The sequence below is a fragment of the Antechinus flavipes genome, chromosome 3, assembly GCF_016432865.1.
Source record: "Antechinus flavipes isolate AdamAnt ecotype Samford, QLD, Australia chromosome 3, AdamAnt_v2, whole genome shotgun sequence".
In the NCBI taxonomy this organism is placed as follows: domain Eukaryota; kingdom Metazoa; phylum Chordata; class Mammalia; order Dasyuromorphia; family Dasyuridae; genus Antechinus; species Antechinus flavipes.
The window spans coordinates 549,949,603-549,970,855 of NC_067400.1; the positions used below are offsets into that span (position 1 = coordinate 549,949,603).

At 32.7% G+C, this 21,253-nt stretch overlaps 1 protein-coding gene across 1 annotated transcript in view; it reads left to right on the top strand.

The window, feature by feature from the left end:
* Positions 1 to 21,253, top strand: part of TRPC4 (transient receptor potential cation channel subfamily C member 4) — a 280,213-nt gene that overhangs the window by 120,756 nt on the left and 138,204 nt on the right. Inside the window, exon 3 of the mRNA XM_051987405.1 lies at positions 4,310 to 4,828. Coding sequence (XP_051843365.1) covers positions 4,310 to 4,828 — 519 coding nt within the window. The remainder of the gene's footprint in view (positions 1 to 4,309; positions 4,829 to 21,253) is intronic.

Consider the following 21,253-nt stretch of genomic DNA (forward strand, 5'->3'; position numbering starts at 1 on the left):
GATGTGATATTATATATATTTTTTTAATAAAATTTAGATTCTAGATCAGTTTTAGTCTATCTCTGAAGGATTAGATTTGCTGAATAAATTTTCTTTAAATTTCATGACATGAATTTTCTTTTATCTTTTCCAAGAGTCTTGATGTTTAGTTTTAAAGTTTGCCTATGCAATTTTACATTTAGTTTATATAAATCACATATATTGACTATGAAATAAGCATATATAAGAGAACATAAATTTTGATAGGAAATTAGTGATTTTTTAAAATCCAAATATTTGAAGTGGAGTTCAAGCTCTACCTATCAACTAAGAGTCTCATTACTCTTTTTTTCAGGCTTCCAAATTTTGTAGCATTATAAGATCTTGTATTTACAGTTGAAAAGGACCTTGGAGGTCATTGTGTCCAGTCCCCAATTTTAAAATTTTAATTTTATTACTTTTTAATTTATTTTCTCTTCTAGTTCCCCTTCCACAACTGAACAAAAAATAAATAAATATGTATATCATAATAAATACGTATCTCAATTGAGACAAATTCTTTTACTCATCATGTCCAAAAAATGTATATTTCATTCTAAATTTGGGGCTCTATCAATATTCTGTTAACAAATGGGTAGCATGTTGTATCTTTGATGTTTGGAAAAGTAGTTTGTCATTGCACTTAGCAGAGTTTTAAGTCTTTCAAAAGTGCTTTTTTTTAAATTATATGGTTGTCCAACAAGATTATACAATGATCGGCTCTGATGGATGTGGCTCTCTTCAACAATGAGATGGTTTCAATCAGTAATAATTGTTCAGTAATGAAGAGAATCAGCAACACCCAGAGAGAGAACTATAGAAAATAAACGTGGACTACAACACAGCATTTCTACTAGTTCTGTTATTGTTTGCTTGAATTTTTGTTTTCTCAGTTTTTTTTCTTTCTTTCTAGATCCAATTTTTCTTGTGCTACAAGATAACTGTATAAATATGTATACATATATTGGATTTAACATATGCTTTAATATATTTAACATGTAGGGGGTAGGAGGAAGGAAGGGAAAAGTTGGAACAGAAGATTTTGCAAATTACCTATGCATATGCTTTGTAAATAAATTATAGATAATTAAATAATATGGTTGTCACATTGTCCTAGTTTTGCTCAATTCACTCTGCTTCAGTTCATAGAATTTTCCTGGATTTCTTCTAAAAGTTTTCATTTCATAATTTCTTATGACTAGTAATATTCCATTACATTCATATAATGCAATTTGTTTAGCCATTTTCCTATTAGTTGACCAGCAACTTAACTTTTATTTTTTTAATGATGAAGAGAGAGCTACTATAAATGTCTTTTAAATATAATGTGAGCTCTCCCTAGTCCCAACTCTTTGGTCTTATCTGAACTGATCAAAGGATGAAAATATATACAAAAACAGCTGAGTACAGAAATGTAGTTTATTCAAAAAGGAAATAGGAAGCAAAGAAAATAAAGGAAAGAGGAGAGGGATAATAGCAAGGATATAATAGAGGAGAGAACAGTACTAAACCATATAGACTCTAATGATGGCAGGAAAAAGTATCTATATTAACTAATTTTATGGTGGCAAAGAATTGGAAACTAAGAATTCCTATCAATAGGGAATGACCTATAGATAAAGATGGTTGAATGAATATAGATGCATAGATACACATCTATGTATCTATGTGATGGAATATTTTTTGTGCTGTAATAAATGATAAAAATGGATAGTTTCAAAGAGACCTAGGATAATGTATATGAACTGATACAGGTGGGATGACAAGAATCAAGAGAATGGTTTATATGGTGAAAACATATTGTATGGACAAAAATTTTTGAAATACTTTGGAACGCTAAACAATAGAATGATTAAAAAGTATTTCAACAGACTCCTATTGAAACATACTATCTACCTTTTGAAAGAGAAATGACAGATTCAGGCTACCTTTGAGACATTTTTTCCTACATGGCCCACATCAAAATTTATTTTGCTTGATTGTGTATGTTTACAATTGAGATTTTGTTTTTCCTATCTTTCTTAATTAAAGAAGGGAGGGGAATAGGAAAGAGGGAAAAGAGATTTTTTGACTGAAATACATTGTTTAAAATACTTATAAGATTAGTGCTATTTCCTATAAGCATATTGTAGTGTATAGTGAAAGTAAATGATTTTTTCAGTGATCCCTGAGGATTTCCAATGCCTCACAATTATCATCCTCAATATCAAAGTATATGATATAATCTCAAGATAATGAATAGATACACACACATAAAATATAGATATATGTCTATATATTTGTATATATAATATATATGTACACAAATGGATTCAAGTATGTGTACAGACACATGTTTATGAACAATGATTATCTGCAGCAATTGTTTTCTGTCATCCCTTTGCTCTCTTAAAATTTAAATATATACATATATTTAAATTTTAATTTAATTATTAGATATCCATTTAATATTTAATTTAATTATTAGATATTAACTTAAATATCTAATTAATCCAACTTTATATATATAAAGTTGGATTAATTAGATTAGCTAGATGGGTTAAAAATGAGTTTTTAGTATATATGAAATATATGCAGTGATTTTAATTCATTTACTCAAGTTTAGAAAACATTAGACAAGTAGGAAGAGACTAGCTTGTTATTTAGTTGTTTTTCTGTCATTTTCAATTCTCTGTAACTCACTTGAAGTTTTCTTGATAGAGATACTGAAATCTTTTGCCATTTACTTGTCCAGCCCATTTTACAAATGAGGAATTGCGGCATATGAGCTTAAATTAGCCTCAGATACATTCTGTGTGATTCTGGGCAAGTCACTTAACTGTATTTCAGTTTTCTCATCTATAAGAAAGTCTGGAAAAGAAAAGTAAGGCAAAAAACATCATTCATTTATAATAACTACTCTGTGACACGAGGCCTTCTGTAAACATATGATTTTATATGAATTTATTTCCATGGCCAACTTAGAATAACTGTTCCAATAATCTGCCTCTGTACCCTTCCAACACAGAGACACACACACACACACACACACACACACACACACACACACACACACACACATTGTTTTTTTTAACTATTTGAGAAGGTTTCTATATTACCTACTTCTTTTATTCATAAAACTCTTGGAGGGCAATGAGTATCTTTCTGACAATGTTTGTATTCCCAATCTTCATTGCTTACATAATAAATGGTTATTTCAAATGGCTAGTTGACTTCTTAAAAGTCACATATATAGTGTTGTCATTATTCAGTCTTATTAATTATCATCCTCTAGTTGAGGAAATGAAAGCAAATAGAATTAAATGATGGGCCAGGATCACACAGCTAGTAAATATCAGAAGCCAGATTTGAGCTTGGCACTCTGTCTACTATGACATCTACCTAACTTCACAAAAGTAGTAAAATATAGTAAATCCTTATAATTTAAAGAGGATTTCACCTTAGATTGAGTGACTTTTTTCATCTTTTTTTGGAATAATTTTTCATTTTTTAATATTTTTTTATTATTAAGCACTATTTTTTGTCTTTCAGTATCCTTGAAATATTGGCAGATCAAAATTCTGAAACGTAAATGTTGTAATCCTGATAATTTTTTTAAAAATCTATTACTGGTATTATTACTTATCAATATTTGGCAATAATGGCTTTTTGTAAATTAATCAATTTTGAGTACTTTACCCTGAAAATATATTAGAGAGAATGAATGAGCAATCAAAATAATGAAGGCTTAATAACATATCACTGAAAAGTGCTACCTTTTATAATGAGGTTGGTATCAAGAGGAAAGGACATGGAACATAATAATAATGATCTCCACTGCCAAAGGATTCCCTCCTCAAAAAAAAAAAAAAAAAAAAAAAAAAAAGAAATTTCCATTGAAGAATTTATCAAGTAAAAAAAGGAAACAATTACACATCTGTTCATTGACAGCAACATATTAGAGGTTATTTTTTACCTAAAAAGTAGAGAGTTGGAGAAGGAGGAAGAAGCAACTGCCATGAAGTGTTTAAGGGAAGGTTTTAGTGGGTAAGTTTCTATTGTAATAACATTTTTTTTCAATTACAATATCACTAAGTGAAAGCCAGATCAATTGTGTACAAGAATTGTAAAAAATATTTTAATATCATTTATATTTGCCATAGCAAGTTATTTCAAATATCAAGACTTGAATAACATTCATTGGGATTCATTATTTTTATTTGTGTTTCTAGTTCTTAAAGCTTTATTTGGCTAATAGTAGGTGTTTAATAATAAATATTTGCTGATTAATTATTTTTTCCCTTTTTTTCAGGTGCCTCCAATACTCCTTGATAAGCAGTTCTCTGAATTTACACCAGATATAACACCAATCATTTTGGCAGCCCATACAAATAATTATGAGATAATAAAACTTTTAGTCCAGAAAGGTGTTTCTGTTCCTAGGCCCCATGAAGTTCGATGTAACTGTGTTGAATGTGTTTCCAGTTCAGATGTAGACAGCCTCAGGCATTCTCGTTCCAGACTCAATATCTATAAAGCTTTGGCAAGTCCATCTTTGATTGCATTGTCAAGCGAAGATCCATTTCTCACAGCTTTTCAGCTGAGTTGGGAGCTTCAAGAACTGAGCAAAGTAGAAAATGAATTTAAATCTGAATATGAAGAACTGTCCCGGCAGTGCAAACAATTTGCTAAGGACCTTTTGGATCAGACAAGGAGTTCTAGGGAATTAGAAATCATCCTAAATTATCGAGATGATAACAGCCTGATAGAAGAACAAAGTGGCAATGACCTTGCAAGACTCAAATTGGCTATTAAATACAGACAAAAAGAGGTGAGTTCTTCTGAACAATATTTAGCAACTAGTTATTTTTCTTTAATTCCTTAAAGCTTATTTAAAAAAGCAAATTGTTATTCAGAAGACTTTTTATGTATTTATTTTCTAAGTTTAACTGACCAACATCATTGAAGTTGATAGAAAAGTTACAGAAGTAATTAACTAGGCCTTAAGGTTGGACATTATTTTGACATTGAAATATTTTATTCTTTCTATTGTTGTTATCACCAGTCTATTAAATTAAACTAGCTATCACCAGCTGGCATCTACTTTAGAATGGAACTGTTTGTTAGTATAAATTTTTTAAAAGCCTTAAATATGGCAAGTGAGTCAGGGACCATAGTACTGCTACCACACTATGGTTTTCTTGATTTGTCATGAGAATATAAATTGGGAAAATTGATGAAAGATTGATTGCTCTTCTAAATAATTTCTTCATCCTATGATGAGATTTTGGTTTTCTATCCATTTGTTCAAGTTAAAAAGTGATTATCCTTGTTTCAGGTTCATTATTATTTTTTTAATCTACTATCTCTTTGAAAAGTATGGCATTCAAATTAAGACAACTCTGAAACACTACTATATACCTCTCAGATTGACTAAGATGATAGAAAAAGATCATGATAAATGTTGGAGGGGGTGTGAGAAAACTGGAATATTAATATATTGTTGGTTGAATTGAGAACTAATGCAATTATTCTGGAGAGCAATTTGGAACTATGCCCAAAGGGCTATAAAACTGTGCATACCTTTTGATCCAGCAGTGTCTCTATTGAGTCTGTATCCCAAAGAAATCATAAAAAAGGAAAATGATCTATATGCACAAAAATATTTGTAGCAGCCTTTATATAGTGGCAAGAAAATGAAATCTGTGTGGATGCCCATCAGTTGAGAAATGGCTGAATAAGTTATGGTATATCAAGTCAATGAAATATCATTGTTTTATAAGAAATGATAAGCAGGTTGATTTCAGAAAGTCCTGTAGTGACTTACATGAATTTATGCTAAGTGAAATGAGTAGAATCAAGGGAACTTTGTACACAGCAACAACAAAACTATGATAATCAACTTTGATGGACGATGACATGATTCAGGGAGATTTAATGTGCATCACAACATAGTATTTTCACCTTTTTTGTTGTTGTTTGCTTTTGTTCTCATTTTTCCCCTTTTTAATCTGATTTTCCTTGTGCAGCGTGATAAATGTGGAAGTATGTATAGAATTTTACAAAAAAAAAAAAGACTATATGGCATTTTCACATGAGGTTTTAGATATATTCTTATATATTTACTACATGACAATGTCATGTTGTTTATCAGGTAGTTCAATCACCTAGAACAACATAACCATGAAATTCAGAATGTCCAGGGAAATAACATAGTTGTTCATATTCACATATATTTTTTAAAGAGGTTAAAATACATGTTGATCACTTCCTTAACAAAAAATAAATAACTCAATAACCCAAATAACAAGTGAAGCAAAGGAAATGAAAAGGAAACAAAATTATGCTTTGATGTACAAAAATAAAAATAAGAAAGCATCATTTGACTCTGTTTAAGGTGAATATGGTCACACCACTTAAGCTTCTTGTGTTTTATCTACTGTCAACTATGTTTAGGTACCAAAGTTGGGGTTTTTTATTACCTTTGCTATTTAATCTTTGATACTTATGTCTTGAATTCACTCATTTTATGCTTTCCTCATTCAGCTGTCTTCTAGTCTCTTCTATGATGTCTATGAGATAACTTTGCACCAGAACAAGTAAATGCAGAATAAATCAAATAGGAAGAGTAACATCACTTTGAGGAAAAGCTAATTATTACTATCTTTTATAGTAGAAGTACATGATGCCATTTCTATCTGTTTCAGGTAGTCCCAGGAACTACTATTACTGTAATTAACTGTGATTCAGCAAAATGACTAAAATAAAAGCTCAGGTTCATTTTTATGATATGCTAAAATTTATTAAAAGTAACCAAGCCATTTATTTTAGCACAAGTTAATTTGTTATAAAACTCATATATGTATGAATGTATGGCTAATATAAATTCAATTCCAGAAACAGACATTAAAAAACTACAGTGAACTTAATTTGGCAATGAGGAAGCCTCATTTCTATATAGGAACTGGGTGCTTCTTTGGATGTCATGAAATTACACCTCAGACATTTATTAGGGGTCTAATTCTAGGCAATTCTATTCCTCAGTTTCCTTCTCTGTAAAATGGAGATAATAATATTACCTACCTCCCAGGGTTGTTATGAGGAGAAAATGATATAATATTTGTAGAGTGCTCTACAAATCTTAAAGTGACAGATAAACGCTAGCAACCATTCAATTTGGGCCTCTTCTATTCCTTTCCATGAATTTGTGCAAGTCAGTTTATCTCCATAGGTTTTAGTTTCCTACTGTATGAAATAAGGGAAGTAAATTAGATGGCATTAACCTTCCAAGTCACCTAAGCAACAAAATGGCAGGCGAGACATTTTCCCTTAGCCCTGTGCTCTCTCAAATCTCCCTATAAGAGAAATTTTGTACCAAATAAAGCAACTTCAGCTGTTTCTGTGACCTGGGACACCCAGAATCTAAAAGATTAAATATAAAGATGAATTGACATTTGCTGAACTCAAGGTTACTCAGCACCCTTCCCCAAATAGGTTATGACAAAACCCACCTCTAACTATAGTACTTACTTCCTCTTTCTGGTGCCATGTAGATCTCAGCTCCAGGCTGCAGAAGTTTGTTTAGGGCATTGTAATCAGCTAGCATGACTGCTGGGAGACACAATGCAGCACTGAATTGATGATCCCAGAGTGGACAGCCTTAGCACAATACTGGACTAGGAAGCAAGGGAATAGAGGGAGTAGGAAATGACACTACTACAAGACATGAAGTATGTGGAGTACTTCAGTATTCCAGGGAAAGAGCCCAGAATCCAGTTTGGGTCAGTCATGGTCAACTGTTGGAATCCTTACTAACTGCTAACTAATTAGAGTTGATCTAATCTTACAAGAAGATGTTTTGGGCAGAACCTGAAACAAGGTACTAAGTAGAACTACCCACAGTCCTCTCTCTGGGTGTAAATGGCTCTCATCATCACTGAACAATTGGAACAATTGAACAATGAATCATCTCATTGTTGAAGAGAGCCATGTCCATCAGAATTGATCATCATATAGTCTTGTTGTTGCCATATATAATGATCTCCTGGTTCTGCTCATTTCACTTAGCATCAGTTCATGTAGGTCTCTCCACGCCTTTCTGACATCATCCTGTTGGTTGTTTCTTACAGAACGACAATATTCCATGACATTAATATACCATAACTTATTCAGCCATTCTCCAATTGATGGGCATCCGGGTAGTTCTACTTAGTACCTTGTTTCAGGTTCTGCCCAAAACATCTTCTTGTAAGATTAGATCAACTCTAATTAGTTAGCAGTTAGTAAGGATTCCAACATCTCCCCCTTTCTTTTGTTTTAAAACATAAGGGGTTTCTGAGGGGGTACACATAAATCCATCAATATGGGCCAGAACTTTGTAACAGATATACATGGTATACATAAATCCATCAATATGGAAGGCATTATACATAATTTACAAAAGCACACAGCAATATAACACAGGCTAGTGGTAATGTAACAAATAACATGAATCAACATGAAAATTTAACTACTGCAAAAGTCTCATCAACAATCTTTCATCTCAAGAAATCCAATGATTCTTGCAATTGCTTAAAATACATAAGCACATAGTAATATAGCACAGGCTAGTAGTAATGTAACAACATAAATCGACCTGAAAATTTACAAATGTCCATAAGTCCTAGAAATAGTCCATAAGGAATCCATTGTTCATTAGTTCATGCGCCAGGAATCTAATAATTCCTGTAAGCTCTGAAGTACTGCAAAAGTCTCATCAACAATTTTTCATCTCAGGGAATCCAGTGATTCTTGCTGGTTTTTCAGGAACTGAAAGCTGAAGATTTTAAAGTTCATTGTTAGCCATCTGATTCCTTTTCCACCTGTGGAAATATAAGCAGATCCTCTTCCCCAAGCAGTTAACCTATCTAATTCTCTTCTGTTTACCACTTTTGGGATTTCTCCTCATCATCTGGTAATTACATTGGAGCTGTTTGCATTGGATATTGTCTTGTTGTCTTAAAAGGCCTGTATTCTTCCCAACTGTAATCCTGATTGCTTTTCTGTTGGTTGATGACATCAGAGTTCTGAATTTCTAAAGTCTCTCTGGGTGTAACCTCAGCTGCTATCATGCCCCACCTGTCCTTTGATTGATACTTTAGAGCTGGGCCCTGCCTCTCATTCCTCTGGGTCAATATACATTTAGAGGCCCAGTGAAAGCTTCTGTTACATTTTGGACATGGGGTTTTGGGTTTTCTCTCACCCTGTCTTCTCACTCTATCTCCATATCTACAATGAGCTCTCAAATGTCCAATTTTTCCGCAATGAAAACATCGACGAGTTCCTCTAGAATTCCTCTGCCAAGAAGGACCTTGTCTTTCCATGTTCATCATAGTCTGGGCATAATAAGCATTTGTGCCCACTGTGGCACAGCGTCTTATGATCTCCTCTAAAGAAGCATCTTTGTCTAGCCTCCATATAATTCTTTTGCAAACCTCATTGGCATTTTCCTTAGCCAAATGTCTAGTCATTATTTCTGTGGCAGCATTATCTCCAATGGTTCTTATTACAGCTGTTTGTAAACGTCCCACAAAATCTGCAAAAGGTTCATTGGGACCTTGCTCTATTTTTGTGAAAGCATTATTTCCATCTTTCTGTCCAGGGAGAGAATTCCAAGCTTTTATTGCAGCCTGAGAAATTTGCTCATACACTATTATGGGATAATAAATCTGTTCTGAACTCTCTGCATACTGACCTTCACCAGCTCCTGTTTGCCTATTGTGTTGGGCTTGAATCCTACATAATTCATGAAACTCTGAAAGCCACAATAAATTTTGTCCCGGTTCTAGACAAGTTTTCGCTATGGATTTCCAGTCATTCGGGGTTAGGATTTCATAAGACAAATTATCTAGTAACATCTTCACATAAGATGATGTAGCCCCATAAAGAGTGCAACCCTTTTTCAAATCTTTAATTTTTTCCAAATTAAAAGGAGTGTATCTTCTCTCTTTTTGACCTGAGGAGTTGAGCTCTTCAATCACAGGATATGCATTTATAAAATCAGATATATCTTCTCCTTCATTTTTTGCTTTAATTAATGCCTTTTCTAATCTTGTCAAATTCTGCTTTACAGGAGCCTATTGCGTTGGGCTTGAATCCTACATAATTCATGAAACTCCAAAAGCCACAATAAATTTTGTCCCGGTTCTAGACAAGTTTTTGTTATGGATTTCCAGTCATTCGGGGTTAAAACTTTTTATTATATTTCTCTAAGGTTTACAAAGTATTTTAATTCATTACTTCATTCAAACCTCACAACAATGTTATAAGGTAAATATTAATATTTATGTGTATATCAATGAACATATACATGTATAGCTATATACATGCCCATCTAGGCTAACTAGCTAATTGCAGGGAGGGTGAAGCTAGGTGTTGCACCAGATGGGGAGATGTTGGAATCCTTACTAACTGCTAAGTAATTAGAGTTGATCTAATCTTACAAGAAGTTGTTTTGGCCAGAACCTGAAACAAGGTACTAAGTAGAACTACCCGGATGCCCATCAATTGGAGAATGGCTGAATAAGTTATGGTATATTAATGTCATGGAATATTGTCGTTCTGTAAGAAACAACCAACAGGATGATGTCAGAAAGGCGTGGAGAGACCTACATGAACTGATGCTAAGTGAAATGAGCAGAACCAGGAGATCATTATATATGGCAACAACAAGACTATATGATGATCAATTCTGATGGACATGGCTCTCTTCAACAATGAGATGATTCATTGTTCAACTGTTCCAATTGTTCAGTGATGATGAGAGCCATTTACACCCAGAGAGAGGACTGTGGGTAGTTCTACTTAGTACCTTGTTTCAGGTTCTGCCCAAAACATCTTCTTGTAAGATTAGATCAACTCTAATTAGTTAGCAGTTAGTAAGGATTCCAACAGTCAACCAAAAGTCACCTGAAGCAGAGATTTAGGCTGGTGAACCAGAAATAATTTGGCATGGGAGGACACTGATACCTTTGAAATCCATCCCTAAAAGAGAGCACCATCAGAGGAAACAAAGTCAGAAAATGAATAAAGGAGTAACAGAGGGTGGGGTGAAATTATGAAAGATCTCAGAAAGGAGAAAACTCAGAGAGCTTAATCATAAGCAGATAAATCAACAGGGAAAATATTAACAACAGAAGATGTAATAAACAAGTTCAGTCAGCTATGAATAAACATTGAAAAACAATGGGAAATAATGAGGCAGAGCTTTGTGGAATTTGAGGAGAACCTCGAAATACAAAATGCTGTTTCTTACTGGTAAAAAGGTAATCATGAGTGCAAAATTTATGATCTAGCACAATAAAAATAATAGACAAAATAGAAAAACTTCTTGCAAAAAAATAGAAGAGAGAATGACTGATTTGGAATATAAATATATAGAAGTGAAGGGCAATCTAGAAGAAAAAAGCTAAATACAAGAATAATGAAAGAAAATATCCTCACTGTGCAAGAAAAATATACTAATCTTGAAGACAGAAAGCATAAAAACTCTTTTTCTTTTTTTTTAAATTTTATTTTATTTAATAATAACTTTATATTGACAGAATCCATGCCAGGGTAATTTTTTACAACATTATCCCTTGCACTCGCTTCTGTTTCAATTTTTCCCCTCTCTCCCACCACCCCCTCCCCTAGATGGCAAGCAGTCCTATGTATGTTAGATATGTTGCAGTATATCCTAGATACAATATATGTTTGCAGAACCGAACAGTTCTCTTGTTGCACAGGGAGAATTGGATTCAGAAGGTAAAAATAACTCCGGAAGAAAATCAAAAATGCAAATAGTTCATATTTATTTCCCAGTGTTCTTTCTTTGGGTGTAGCTGCTTCTGTCCATCATTTATCCATTGAAACTCAGTTAGGTCTCTTTGTCAAAGAAATCCACTTCCATCAGAATACATCCTCATACAATATCATTGTTGAAGTGTATACTGATCTCCTGGTTCTGCTCATTTCACTTAGCATCAGTTCATGTAGGTCTCTCCAAGCCTCTCTGTATTCATCCTGCTGGTCATTCCTTACAGAACAATAATATTCCATAACATTCATATACCACAATTTACCCAGCCATTCTACAATTGATGGACATCCATTCATTTTCCACTTTCTAGCCACTACAAACAGGGCTGCCACAAACATTTTGGCACATACAGGTCCCTTTCCCTTCTTTAGTATCTCTTTGGGGTATAAGCCCAGTAATACCACTGCTGGATCAAAGGGTATGCACATTTTGATAACTTTTTGGGCATAATTCCAGATTGCTCTCCAGAATGGTTGGATTCATTCACAACTCCACCAACAAGGCATCAGTGTCCCAGTTTTCCCGCATCCCTTCCAACATTCATCATTATTTTTTCCTGTCATCTTAACCAATCTGACAGGTATGTAGTGGTATCTCAGAGTTGTCTTAATTTGCATTTCTCTGATCAATAGTGATTTGGAACACTCTTTCATATGGGTAGAAATAGTTTCAATTTCATCCTCTGAAAATTGTCTGTTCATATCCTTTGACCATTTATCAATTGAAGAATGGCTTGATTTCTTATAAATTAGAGTCAGTTCTCTATATATTTTGGAAATGAGGCCTTTATCAGAACCTTTAACTGTAAAGATGTTTTCCCAGTTTGTTGCTTCCATTCTAATCTTGTTTGCATTAGTTCTGTTTGTACAAAAGCCTTTTAATTTGATATAATCAAAATTTTCTATTTTGTGATCAGTGATGGTCTCTAGTTCATCTTTGGTCACAAATTTCTTTCTCCTCCACAAGTCTGAGAGATAAACTATCCTATGTTCCTCTAATTTATTTATAATCTCGTTCTTTATGCCTAGGTCATGGACCCATTTTGATCTTATCTTGGTATATGGTGTTAAGTGTGGGTCCTTGCCTAATTTCTGTCATACTAATTTCCAGTTATCCCAGCAATTTTTATCAAATAATGAATTCTTATCCCAAAAGTTAGGATCTTTGGGTTTGTCAAACACCAGATTGCTATAGTTGACTATTCTGTCATGTGAACCTAACCTTTTCCACTGATCAACTAATCTATTTCTTAGCCAATACCAAATGGTTTTGATGACTTCTGCTTTATAATATAATTTTAAATCAGGTACAGCTAGACCACCTTCATTTGATTTTTTTTTCATTAATTCCCTTGAGATTCTTGACTTTTTATTGTTCCATATGAATTTTGTTGTTATTTTTTCTAGATCATTAAAATATTTTCTTGGAAGTCTGATTGGTATAGCACTAAATAAATAGATTAATTTAGGGAGTATTGTCATCTTTATTATATTAGCTTGGCCTATCCAAGAGCACTTAATATTTTTCCAATTATTTAAGTCTGATTTTATTTGTGTGGAAACTTTTTTGTAATTTTGCTCATATAATTCCTGACTTTCCTTTGGTAGGTAGATTCCCAAATATTTTATGTTATCAACAGTTATTCTGAATGGAATTTATCTTTGTACCTCTTGCTCTTGGATTTTGTTGGTGGTGTTTAAAAATGCTGAGGATTTATGGGGATTTATTTTGTATCCTGCTACTTTGCTAAAATTGTGAATTATTTCTAATAGCTTTTTAGTAGAATCTCTGGGGTTCTCTAGGTATACCATCATATCATCTGCAAAGAGTGATAGTTTGGTTTTCTCATTGCCTACTCTAATTCCTTTAATCTCTTTCTCTACTCTTTTTGCAGAGGCTAGTGTTTCTAATATGATATTGAATAATAATGATGATAGTGGGCAACCTTGCTTCACTCCAGATCTTACTGGGAAAGATTCCAGTTTTTCCCCATTGCATATGATGCTTACTGAAGGTTTTAAATGTATGCTCCTGACTATTTTAAGGAAAAGTCCATTTATTCCTATGCTCTCAAGTGTTTTTATTAGGAATGGATGTTGGATTTTATCAAATGCTTTTTCTGCATCTATTGAGATGATCATATGGTTTATGTTTGTTTGGTTATTGATATAGTCAATTATGCTAATAGTTTTCCTAATATTGACCCAGCCCTGCATTCCTGGTATAAATCCTACTTGGTCATAGTGTATTATCCTGGGGATGATTTTTTGTAATATTTTTGCTAATATTTTATTTAAAATTTTAGCATCAATATTCATTAGGGAGATTGGTCTATAATTTTCTTTCTCTGTTTTCAGCCTACCTGGTTTAGGTATCACTACCATGTCTGTGTCATAAAAGGAGTTGGGTAGGACTCCTTCAATCCCTATTTTTTCAAATAGTTTATTTAGCTTTGGAGTTAATTGTTCTTTAAATGTTTGATAGAATTCACATGTAAATCCATCTGGTCCTGGGGATTTTTTCTTAGGGAGTTGATTGATAGTTTGTTCTATTTCTTTTTCTGAGATGGGACTGTTTAGGATATTTACTTCTTCCTCTGTTAGTTTGGGCAAGCTATATTTTTGGAGGTATTCTTCTATTTCATTTAAGTTGTTGAATTTATTGGCATAAAGTTGGGCAAAGTAACTCCTAATTATTGTTCTAATTTCCTCTTTGTTAGTGGCGAGTTCTCCCTTTTCATTTTTAAGACTAACAATTTGATTTTCCTCTTTCCTTTTTTAATCAGACTTACTAAGGGTTTGTCTATTTTGTTGGTTTTTCCATAGAACCAACTCTTAGTTTTATTAATTAATTCAATCTTTTTTTTTTTTACTTTCAATTTTATTGATCTCTCCTTTTATTTTTAGAATTTCAAGTTTAGTGTTTGACTGGGGGTTTTTAATTTGTTCCTTTTCTAGCATTTTTAGTTGCAAGCCCAATTCATTGACCTTCTCTTTCTCTATTTTATACAAATAGGCCTCTAGAGATATGAAATTTCCCCTTATTACCACTTTGGCTGCATCCCATACATTTTGGTATGATGTCTCATTATTATCGTTTTCTTGGGTGAAGTTATTAATTATGTCTATGATTTGCTGTTTCACTCAATCATTCTTTAGTATGAGATTATTTAGTTTCCAAGCATAAAAACTCTTAAAGATTCTACATCTCCCAGAAAAAAAAGTGACAGGACAAAAAACCTTAATACCATAAAAATAAAAAAAAAAAAATAACAAGAATTTCTGAATATAGAAGATGCAGTTCCAATTGAGAGAATTCACAGATAATCTCCAGAAAAAATAAAATAAAACCAATGATGTAAATTTCAATACAATGATTGAATTCGTTTTATTTTTTTAAAAATTCATTTTAATTAATTTTTATTTTTTCACACTGATTGAATTTAACAATTCAATTTAGATATGACAAACTTTGCAAGCGATCAGGAATAATACCTTCAAATATAAAGTATTATTAAGCATGTGAAATGCTTACAATGCCAATTCTTGGAACACAAATTTAAGACAAATATAAATTATTTCCAGAAACTGACCTTCTAATAATGGTAGAGTTGGAGGTTAGGACAGAGTTGTTAGATTGCTAAATGTAGAGTAAGACTTCTAGAATTTATCTATTAACTTCGTAATTTGGACATGTCTTCAAATAGGAGATTAGCTTCCAAAGCAATATTATTTTCTATTTTTAATAGAGGAAAACATTTAAGTGAGTTAAGGGTAGTAATTATTTGTGCTATATTTGGGTTTGCATATTATATGTAAACATCTTAGATAGGTAAAACAAAACATGAAAGAGAATACAGAAACCAACTTGATTTCATTATTTATCTTCCAAGCCTTCTCAATGAAATCACTTAGGGCATATTGTACACTCTCAATTTTGACCTTCACTACCACTGGCCCTGACTCTGATTCCAGATTCCTATCTAATTCCCTTGAAGTCAATTTCAGAATCATGAAAAGAAATACTCCATAAACTTATATCCATAAGATTACATCATGGTAATGGTCTTCTATAAATTATAGCATTGGATTTGGTTCAATTAATTCAAGCCCTGAAATTCTCTGCAAAAATCTAAGGAAAGCTCTGTAATACATTTGAATTCCAGTTCTAAATGTAATTATATAATCTGAGTAAACACCATTTATATCATTTTTTTTTTGTTTTAAAAGAACAGAATCACACAGGTCTCTGTGAAAATGAAGCATGTAGGTGACTCACTGGATAGAGCATTGAACTTTCTGGAATCAGGAAGACCTGACTTTAAAGTTGGCCTCAGATACTTACTAATTTGCCTTAATTCACCAGAGAAGGAAATATACTTTAAAAAATTACACTGGGATTCTTTTGCCTGCAACACCACAGATCTTCCACTTGTTTTTAAAGCCCTTCACAACCTAGCTACTTTCAACCTTTCCCAAATACCACCCCATTCCACATACCAACTTCTCACTTTCCAAAGTCTAGGTCAATTGGCTTTCTTGCTGTGCCTTACATGATGCTTCATCTTCATGCCTTTGCGCTGGATGCTCCAACTGCATTCTGAAAATGCATCACTTCCTATCTCTACCTTAGAATACTTTGATTTTTTCAAAACCCAGCTCAAGTACCACTTTTCCCATGAAGTATTTTCCTAATTAATACTCCATCCAGTTGCTACTCACTTCCTCTGCAAAATTACCTTGTACTCAATGTGTGTGTGTGTGTGTGTGTGTGTGTGTGTGTGTGTGTGTGTGTGTATGCATGTTGTTTCCTCTGATAGAATATAAACTCTTTGATGGTAGGAGTTATTTCATTTTTTTTTGTATTCCCATTGTCTAACACAGTATCTGACACATAGCAGGTGTTTAATAAATGGATTGATTTAGATGAAATATTTCTCTCTGTGTGCATGGGTCAAAGGGTATGCACAGTTTGATAACTTTTTGAGCATAATTCAAAATTGCTCTCCAGAATAGTTGGATCCATCTGTGATTTAATTTGGAGAGATAACTCCCAAGTGAGGAAATTCCCTCTATCATTATATTTTCTCTGCAAAATAAAGTCTTAGTGACTTTCCTGGAACTCTGACAGTTAAATTGACTTGTCTAATGTCAGCCAATGTATTTTAACTCAAGTTTTCCTGAGTCAGTTCTCTATTTTTTACATTATAGTGTTTTTGTGAAGATATGAAACTAGGAAAAGAGCAAAAAACATTCTGAAATCAAGATTGAATAATAACATTTAACATGGAACAGGAGAAGGGGTAATAGAAGAATGTCAATGAGTTTAGATAGATAGATAGATAGATAGATAGATAGATCCTCTGCATTTCCTTTTAATATATTGTAGGTGGAAAACAAAGTATTATGGAAATGTTAAGGACTGAAGAAAATGATTCATGTTATCTTTCATTCAGATTATATTTTCACTTTTTTTCTTAAATAGTATTTTCCCCAGTTACATGTCAAATTTTTCAACATTCATTTTTGCAAGATTTTGAGTTCTGAAAGGAGTAGGCAGTTTGATAATAGTTTGTACAAGTGTTATCATGTAAAAGATACTTCTGTATTAATCACAAATATGAAAAAAATCTGATTAAAAAGAAAAAACCACAAAAACAGAATAAAATGAAAAAATCCTTCTATCAATCAATCCTTTATCTGCTTAGATAGCATTTTCCTTCATGAGTCCATTGTACTTGTCTTGAATCATTGTATTGCTGAAAAGTACTGGATCAGTCATAGTTGGTCATCACACAATGTTGTTCATATTATTTCCTGGTTCCACTTATTTCACTTTGCATCAGTTATTGCAATTTGTTTCAGGTTTTTCTGAAATTGTCTTGTTCATAATTTCTTATTCCATTATATTCATACACCACAGATTGTTCAGTAATTCTGCAATTGATGGACATTCCCTCAATTTCCAATATTTTGCTACTAAGAAAAAGACTGCTATAAATATTTTTGCACATGTAGATCCTTTCCATTTTTTAAAAGAATAATATTTTGTGATACAGGCCCAGAAGTGGTATTAGTGGATCAAAGTTTTTTCATGGTTTGGTTACCCTTTGAGAATACCTCCAAATTGTTCTCCAGAAGGTTTGTATTGATTTACAATTACACCAATAGGACATTAATGTATCAATTTTATCATGTCCTCTCTAACATTTGTCACTTTCCCTTTTTGGCATATTGGTCAGTTTCCTAGGTGTGAGTTGGTATCTCAGAGTTGTATTAATTTGAATCTCTCTGCTCAAAAGTGATTTAGAGCTTCATACGCTTATAGATGCTTTTTATGTCTTCAGCTGAAAACTTGTTCATAACCTTAGAGCATTTATCAGTTGGTGAATGGCTATTCTTATAAATTTGAGTCAGTTCTTTATATATTTGAAAAATGAAAACTTTATTTTCACACTTGCCATAAAGATTGTTTTCCCATTTTCTGCTTTCCTTCTAATTTTGGTTACATTGGTTTTGCTTGTATGAAAGCTTTTAAATTTAATATCTATTTTGCATTTTGTAATGCTCTCTTATCTACTGTTGGGTCATGCAGCTTTCTCCTTCTTAGATTTGACAGACTGACTATTCTTTCTTTTCTAATTTGCTTTATGATGTCACCTTTTATGTGTAAACCATGCACTCACTTTGATCTTATTTTCAGATTCAGATTCTGCTCCAGCCTTCTAATGTTACTTTGTATAATTCTCTCTGCATAGATGTATTTCTTTTAAACAATATATTATAGTATACTGTTTTTTGATCCACTCTGCTATCTGTTTCCATTTTGTGGAAGTGTTCATTCCATTCACATTTACAGTTATGATTACAATCTGTATATTTCCTTCCATCCTATTCTTCCTCCTGTTTATCCTCTTCTTTTACTCTTACCTTCTCAACAGTGTTTTGCTCCCTTTATCTGCCCTCCCTGTTGTAAATATTTCCCTACTATACTTAGTCTCTTCCCCTCCTACTTCCAAGTTGGGTAAAATATATTTCTATATTCAAATGATTCAAATTTTCTTTTTGAGCCAATACTGATGAGATTAAGATTCAAGTAGTGCACAGAAGTATCTTTTACATGATAACACTTGTACAAACTATTATCAAACTGCCTGCTTTACCATATTCCCTTTCATTGTAATAGGTTGTTGGCATTTCTTCATCTGAAATAATTTACATGATGCTATCTCTTTTTTCTCATCACTTAGTTTTTTAATGCTATACCTTCAAATTCGCCCTACTGTATATCCCTTCTAGTTGTTCTTAGTGATAGTTTTTGTAAGAATTTCAAGCATCATCTCTCTGTGTACACATGTAAATAGTTTACCTCTATTGAATCCCTTACGTTTTTCTTTTCCCTTTTTTACCTGTTAATGCTTCTCTTGGACCTGAATATTTGAGGTCAGATTTTTATTGGAGTTTGTCTTCTTATGAAAGCTTGAAATCCTGTATTTCTTTGAATGACTATCTTTTTCCATTAACATTTAATTTTGCCACTTGATTCTTGACTTGACTTTAGTCCTAATTACTTTGCCTTCCAGAATATCATTTTCCATGGCCTCCAGTCCTTTTATGTTGCAGCTGTCAAGTCTTGTGTAATTCTGATTGTGACTCCCTGGCATATGAATTGATTCTTTGTGGCCACTTGTAGTTTTTTTTTTTTCTTTGTTCTGAAATTTGGCCATAATGTTTCTTAGAGTTTTTATTTTGAGATCGCTTTCATGAGGTGATTGGTGGATTCTTTCAATGCTTATTTGGCTCCCTGGGTCCAGCAGGATAGTTTTCCTTGGATGATTACTTGAAAGATTCTTGTAGATCTTCCTTTTGATTTTGCCTTTCAGATAGTCCAAGGATTTTGATATTGTCTCTCCTGGACCTATTTTCCAGATCAGTTTTTTTTTTTTTTTCCTAATGAGGAATAGTATATTTTCTTCCATTTTTTTCATTATTTTGAATTTGTTTGATTGATTCTTGATGTCTCACAAAATCATTAATTTCCACTTGGCCAATTCTAAATAAGGTTTTTTTTTTTTTCCTCAATTAGCTTTTGTACTTCTTTTCCCATTTGGTACTCTTTAGTGAGTTGTTTTCTTCAGTGTATTTTTATATTGCCTTTTCCATTTGATCAATTCTACCTTTTATGCAGTTTTTCAAACTGTTGATTTTTTTCATAATTTCATTTCGTCAAACTCATTTTTTTCCAATTTTTTCTCTACCTCTCTTTTATGGATTTTTAAGCCTTTTTTGGAGTTCTTCCATGAATTCTTTCTGGGCTTTAGATCTCTTCCTATTTTTCTTTGGAGTTTTTCTCTATGTGTTTGGACATTGTTTTCCTTTTCTGAATTTGTGTCATGGTGTCTTCCTGGTAACCATAATAATTTTCTGGTCAGATGCTGTTTTCGTTTTTTTAAAACTTTTTTTTCCTCCTTTTTAAAAATATGAATTTTTGTCCCAGGATGAAAGAAGTACTGTCTCAAGCTTCTTGTGCCAGGATATGCAAACTGTTTATCATGTATTGCATTGATATTGCCTGGAGGCCCTCAGGGGACCTTTTAATCTCGTGCAGCATTGGGAGTTGGAGTGATCATAGATGCTGTTATTAAGGATTTGCCACCTTAACTGGTGCTGACCAGGGGTCCTAGTGGCAGTAACTGGTATGTTCTGAGGGTTGCTGGGGGTGTTTCTGGATTTCCCTGTGTTCAAAACATATTTTCTTAATGTGAAACTTTTACTTGGTTGAAAATCTGATCCAAACTTACTATACAGTGATTTGAAAGACAACTAAAACATTTTAAATTTATCTTATTATTTTATTTTTATTATTTGAAATGGGAAATCCATCTTCATAAATAAAATCTCTATTAATTCAGAAAATGCTGGCTTCAATAACCTGGTTTAGGATACTCTGTTAAATTCGTGTATCCAAATGAAACTTTGATTTTACATAACTATCTTGCAACATAATTGTTTAATATACATTTTTTTCCCTGAAATTTAGTCTTTAACAAGTTTGAAGTTATGGAGGCTGTTAGCTTTTTGAAAAGTCCCTAAAGATTGCTTTGCCTAATTAAATTTCTGTATTTTGGTTGATTGCTTTTTATGCAGTTCTTGTAAATTCATTTCTTTAAGAGAGTCTATGTTTCATGATTAAGATTCTAGAACAACATTGCTACTTCTCAAGTATCCTACCCTCCCCCACAAAAAAGTCAAATTAGTTGAATATGTGAAATAAAAATTACTGATAGAAAAAGCAGGCTCAGCTGTGTTTGAGCATGAGTAACTGGATTGATGGCAACTCATAACCTTTTATTACAGCTAATGAATCATAATTAAGGCTGATGTGGAGGCTAGAGAGGTTCATCATTTGAAGGTATTA